The sequence below is a fragment of the Carlito syrichta genome, unplaced genomic scaffold, assembly GCF_000164805.1.
Source record: "Carlito syrichta isolate Samal-C Ts95f unplaced genomic scaffold, Tarsius_syrichta-2.0.1 Scaffold313120, whole genome shotgun sequence".
Classification (NCBI taxonomy): domain Eukaryota; kingdom Metazoa; phylum Chordata; class Mammalia; order Primates; family Tarsiidae; genus Carlito; species Carlito syrichta.
In genome coordinates this window covers 292,351-298,894 of record NW_007257216.1, presented here as the reverse complement: position 1 = coordinate 298,894, position 6,544 = coordinate 292,351, and the positions used below count along the sequence as shown (strand labels likewise).

Here is a 6,544-nt window from a genome sequence, read left to right as displayed (position 1 = left end):
TGTGAATAGAGTTGCAACAAACATGCGTGTGCAGTATCTTTTTTGTAGAATGACTTGAGTTCCTCCGGGTATATTCCCAATAGGGGGATTGCTGGGTCAGGTGGAAGATCAATAGTTCTTTCAAAAATCACCACACTGTCTTCCAAAGAGGTTGCACTAGTTTGCATTCCCACCAGACTGCCTCCATTTCTACCTGAGATCATCCATGCTGTCTGCAGAAACTTGATGAACTGTAACTAATCAGCATCTTACACAAAGCATCATATGGTGGGCACCCAGCAAATAAATATATGTTGGCTGGTAAAAACATATGAACAAAAATGTTCTTGGTGATCTCACTCTAAATTGTAACTTTCATCTTGAACTATTTCTTTAATGAACTCTGCCAATGAGTCATCAGCAGTGCAAAGTCCCATTCCTAACCAATATGCACAAGAAAGATGTGGGATGACGGATTTTAATAGCATGGCAGGAGAACAAATGCTTCTACAGTACTTACTGGTATTTGCAGAATTGGTCTGAGTAGTCAGAACTTTTCTGCTATCTCATTTGTACAATTAAATTACTTAGCAGATTGATTGTTCCTGTACAGTGAGGCGGTATCTTTTTGAATCCCTTGGAGCCTGATCTTGGTAGGTGCAGATATTTTTATTTGTTTATGTCTCTGTCTTCCTACCATGTTCCTTCTGTGGTAGTTTTAACCTTGGAGCTGGAGGACCACTAATCAAATGCAGACATACTTCTTGTTCCTACATTTTATAACTTCTCTCCTCTGAAACTTACTAGGATGTTTAGCTCAGTGGTGCCCTGTAACAGGATATCAGTCTATTGTTGTTGTTTCAAAGGAAATTGCAGGCTGTATTCAATCACTGTTCATATTGCTAGACTGTCAATTTTAGAAAGAGCATGCGAATGAGATGTTACAGCTATGCATTGCCCTTAACTGCTCATCGTTTTTCATGGCTGATGGGAAATGCTTACTGCATTTGGTTTCAACGGTTCTTTAAAAGGACAGTTTGTTTTTGTCCTTGTGGCTGAATTCCTACACATCAATGACACCTTTCTCCTTGGGGAATGGACACTTTTGTACCTCTGGTTATGCTAAAACATCCTGTATTTCAAGACAACTTTGGTGGGTATTTAATTGATTCAATTTACATATGATTATGCAAAACGGCCTAAGCAATTCACTTAGAACTATATGTCAAGTTGAGAAAGGAAGACACCTTGAATATCACCTTGCACTTTTAAACATTTCTTCCTGGATAAGAAATGACCAGAAAGAGCCAGGATAGGGTCAGGGCTCATCAGCCCTCCTCCTGGACAGATTGCCCCTCCACCCTGCTCTCTGAGGTGGCAGCTCCAGCTGTGGGGTCACTGGTGCATGGGACCCTTACAAGTTCAGCTTTTCTCTCTTTCCTAACTCTCTGCCTATTTTTGACAAGCAGTGTTTTTAATTTTTTTTTAAAAACACAAGTTATTGTTTCCTTGCCTGTCAGGAAAGGCAACTGGAAAAGGAATTTTTGAGCATTAGGTGATGGCAATGAGGCAAGAGCTTGTAGGGCACCAACCACCATCTGCCTCCTTGTCCCATACCCTCCTCCCATTGGAACCTGACACCAGTGATCACTACTGGCGTTTTAAATGCACCTCTGGAAGCTGTTTGTTTTGAAAACCATTTCAAAGACTTCCTGCTCAATTACTAAAATTCAGTGAAAACTTAAACTACAGAAAGTTGTGGAATTAGTCAAATCATTTTAACTTTAGGAAAAAGATAAGATCGTCAAATTCATTATGAACTTGATTCAAAAATCAAGACAATTGGAATGAGCTTTTGATGGCCATGATCAATATACCTGTGCTGAGAAAGGCAGCGTATTGACAGCAAATGACCTCTGTGGGCTGCGAAATGGCTCTGTTAGTTATTATGGAGATAGACCATTTAAGAAGGGCCGTTTGTTTCTTTATTGCATATTGATTTAGCCAAGGTGATTAAATTCTAATTGCTAAGAACAAATCACAAAAGCATTTGCCAGAGCAAAAAAAAAAAAAAAAATCAACTGAGGAGGTGGTGACCTTTCATAATTGTGCCCATTGGTATTCCTCATAGTTTTATAAAGATGATCCAGGACAGAAAAATAATTGGGAAGTTCAATGAGGGCCAGAACTAGACATTGTTAGAAATACAAATGCAATAATGATACTCTTTCTGCACACATCGCTATAAAAGTAATCAGTAAAACTCCCATAAATATCTTTTAAACTTTAAGTGCTTCTACCTTGAATGAATAATTGAACTTTTAGAGCAATTTTAATCCTTTTAAAATATCAGTTTTCCCTCAACATTTATTATGAAAAATGTCAGATGTACAGAAAAATTGAAAGAATTGTACTGTAAACATTCTTAATACCTACCACCTGTAATCTATAATTAACATTTTTGCTGCATTTGCTTCAACACATATCTAGCCATTGTTATATCCATTCACTCATCCAGCCAGCCTTCTTATTTTTTATGCATTTCAAAGGATGTTACAAACATCAGTACACCAAGGAATTTGTTTTTTTATACCATAGTTCATATAGTTTTTTTTCTCTTCTTCCAAGCTTGTGTACAGATGCAATCATATTTTACCCTCTCATGTCCCCTTTCATCTAGAGAAGCAGACTGACTCTACCCATGTTTCAGACTTGCTGTAAGGAAATAAATGATGAATGCATTACTCCCCCTATGAAGGGGTTCCATAAATGGTAGCTAGTCCTGCTGTTGTTATTAAGCAGGAATTATTGCTTTCTTTTTACAAAATGGTGGGGGTGTGCCTAAGGTTGGTATAGGTTTCCTTAGAGCTAGATTGATAAAAATTATACATAACATATTAACCCATGCTCAGTTTCTTCTATATTAGTCAGGGTTCCCCAGATAAACAGAACCAATAGCTTATATATGGGTACACAGAAAGAGATTTCTCATGAGGGATTGATTGACTCACATGATTATGGAGGCTGAGAAGTTCCATCTGCTGTCTGCAAGCTAGAGCCCCAAGAAAGTTGGTGATGCAGGTCCAGTTCAATCCTGAAGGACTGAGAGCCGGGGCACCAGTGGTCTAAGATCAAATCCAAAGGTCCAAGTATTAGGGGACTGATGGCATAAGTCCTGGTCCAAGTTTGAAGAACCAAGAGCCAGGGACACCAGTGTTCAAGGGTAGGAGAAGATGAACATCCCAGCTCAAGAAGAGAGAGATCAAATCCCCCTTCCTTCTCCTTTCTTTTCCCCATTTCAGACCCTCAGCAGATTGGGTGATGCTCACCTACATTGGTGAGGACCAATCTTCTTTATTCAGTTACTGATTCAAATGCTAATCTCTTCTAGAAACACCCCCATAGACACATTTTGAAATAGTGTTTTACCACCTATCTGGGTATCCCTTAGCCCAGTCAAGTTACATTTACAATTAATATCACATCTTCCTTCAACAGGAGTGAAGATCCTATCACCCTAGGCCACTGGCATGAGCTGCATGTATCTCGCACAGCAAAGAATGGAATCTTACAGGTGGATAAGCAGAAGGTAGTAGAGGGAATGGCAGAGGTAAGAAGAACACTCCTTTCTCTTGGTGGTTGGTGTGAACCAGATTACTCTTTTCTACCTTTCTTGGTAGAAAAGCAGCACAGTATATTGCTTAAGCACATGGACTTCAGTGCCCCCGGGGTTGAAATCCCAACTCCCCATTGAACAAATTACTTAACTTCCTTATTTATCAGGAAATGGGGATAATAATAGTATTGACCTCATAGAGTTGTTGTGAGAATGAAGTGAGTTAGTACTTAATAAGTTTGGCACTTTAAAAAGTGCTTCTCCCCCACTCTACTTTTGTTCTTAACAGTAGTATTATGTAGTAGAACTTGGATCCTAAAGTAGAGTCAGTGATGCAGGGGCAGGAGGACATCTGATAAGAACAGACTGTAAAACCAGACAAACTCCTGGGGTTCAAAATCTACCTCCATTACTTGCCAGCGCTGTGAGCTTACACTTGTCATGGGACCTCCCATGGTTGTGATTTCTCATCTCATCATTATCCTCATATGAATCAGGACAGTGGTGATAATAGTGCCTACTTCATAGAGTTGTTGTGAGAAAAAGAATTACGTATGTAAAACATAACAGTGATCAATGTGTGGTCAGCACGAAATAGCTTTATGTCACTTCTCAGCTAGAGAAACAGACTGACTCTACCCATATTTCAGGCTTGCTGTAAGGAGATCAAATGATAAATGCAATGCTCCTACTATGAAGGGGTCCAATAAATGGTAGTCAGTACTGTCATCGTTACCAAGCAGGAATTATTGTTTTCTTTTTAGCAGTAGTTAACAGTGTACCATTATGGACTCAAGAGGACAGAATTTCCACTCAATTTTATAACTATCCATCGTGATTTTATTTCCAAGGTCATGGCCAAAGACAAACAACATTTTTAAGAGGAAATATGGGAGATTTGCTTTCAACTATAGCCTGCACACACACACAATTTACAGTTCCCCAAAAAGAGAGAAGACTTTAGATTTGTCAATATCTTAGTTCCACCTGTCTTCTTCTGTGCAAAGCAAGATTTAAAGAGGGTATTAACGAATTTGGGTATGCTGATGAGGAAATGGATTAGTAGAAAAAAGAAAAGGAAGAAAAAGAGACCTTTGATGGAAGAAGAGGTATTTCGTTTAAAAAGGACAAAAGGAGGACATATATATCCAGAAGCCAGCCTTAGGGTTTGCAGCAGTAGGAGGGCCTATTAAAACCAAGGACCTCCTTGGGAATGAGAACAATCCAAAATTGGGTTCTGCCTCAAGAGGTGAGCACCCTTCACATCTAGAAATTCTCCATATATATTTATGGAAGGAAGAAAGAAAGGAAGGAAGGAAGGGAAGAAAGAAGGTAGGAAGGAGAAGAATGAAAGGAAGTGGATTTTTTAATTTTTATTTTATGAGTTGGAGTCTCACTCAGGTCGCCCAGACTGGAGTGCCACCGCAGCCTCGACCTGCTGGGCTCCGGCGATCCTTCCGCCTCAGCCTTCCAAGTAGCCGGAATTACAGGCATGCGCTACCATGTCCGGCTGATTTTTTGATTTATTGTAGAGATGAAGTCTCACTGCCCAGGCGGGTCTCGAACCCGCGGGCTCAGGCAATTCACTCACCTCAGCCTCCCAAAGGCACGGGATTATAGGCTGAGCCACCGAGCCCGGCTAGGAAGTGGACTTTAAAAGGAGAACAGAAGTCACCAATCCAGAACATTCTAACAGCTGACTTTAATCCAAGATAGATTTAAAAGCTCCCAAGTAGACACCTGGCTGTATGTTGGCTTAATTATGTAAATTCAATTGCATTTCTCTAGTTCTTAGTTACAAGCATGTATAAACCAGGAACAAAAGCTTAGGTTGGGAGTGTTTGTAAATAATAGGAATAAGATCTTTGATTATAGTGGCCACTGCACTCCAGTCTGGGTGGCAGAATGAGACCAAAAAAAAAAAAAAAAAAAAAGATCTTTGATTATAAATAGGAAAGTCTTCAGGGCACAAAATTTACTGTTAGGATCCTAGAGACAACACAAAGGTGAACACCATGCCTCAGAGTTTCTATTACTGCATATCAGCAAATGAGAATTAAACCAATATGGTGGACACTGTGCCCTCCCTTTTGGCTTTGTGACCTGCTGTGTAAGGGTGGATGGAGCCGACCAGGTTTGCTGTCCACCTGGAAAGCAAAGTGAACTCCCAGGAAGGTATGGCCATGGTGTGTGCATTGGAGGGACATTCTGCTGAGGCTGCTCTAAGGCAGGAAGGGGAAGGCCAGTCTTGATCTCAATGAATTGAACCTTACTTTAGTCTCTCCCCACAAGGAATTCTACTCGCCAGCTGTCTACCACGTTCAAAGTGTGGCTGAAGGGACAGTGGTGTTAGGGCTTAGAGACAGTGGCGGCAAGGGTTTGAGTGCACTTTGGAAGCTAACCCAGGACCTAGAAACCTAAGAGCCTGTGTCCAACCTAAACCTGACCCCCAAACCCCTCAGCCAAGAGCACAGAAACACCAAGAGCCCAGTACTGAGTCCAGCTATGCAAGACTCAAAGAAGGACAGTGCTCTCAGGGCTGCAGAAAATCTTAGCTTGGGGTTCTGCTCAGTTTCTCAAGCTGCTTCCAGCCAAGCAGAAGTAGCAGATCCGGACACGAAGCCCCTCATTTCAGAGCAGACCTCACTTAAGTGAGGTCTGTTTGTGCCTCTTCTGCAGTCCATCATTGGCGCAACAACTGCAGCCCTTCCTCTTGTCCACGGGACGGGGTTAGGGGAGGATTTTGATGAACAGCCAGAAGGAACAGGCCCTCACCCCATGAGGCCCCACCCCATTTACTGGACACAACCATAACTGAAAGTCTTTTCAAAACAGCCAGCTGTTCTGAAAACTTTTTGACTCTGCACTCTTCCTCCTTTCCTCTTACTATCTTTTTTTTTTTTTGAGTTGGAGTCTCACTTTGTTGCCCAGACTGGAGTGCAGTGGCTG

General features: G+C 41.2%; 1 protein-coding gene across 3 annotated transcripts in view; it reads left to right on the top strand.

The window, feature by feature from the left end:
* The window catches only part of EGFLAM (EGF like, fibronectin type III and laminin G domains), a 195,458-nt gene that overhangs the window by 160,625 nt on the left and 28,289 nt on the right, over positions 1 to 6,544 (top strand). For all 3 annotated transcript variants that reach the window (XM_008070142.2, XM_008070141.2, XM_021718615.1), the window contains one exon: positions 3,478 to 3,589. In XM_008070142.2, coding sequence (XP_008068333.1) covers positions 3,478 to 3,589 — 112 coding nt within the window. The remainder of the gene's footprint in view (positions 1 to 3,477; positions 3,590 to 6,544) is intronic.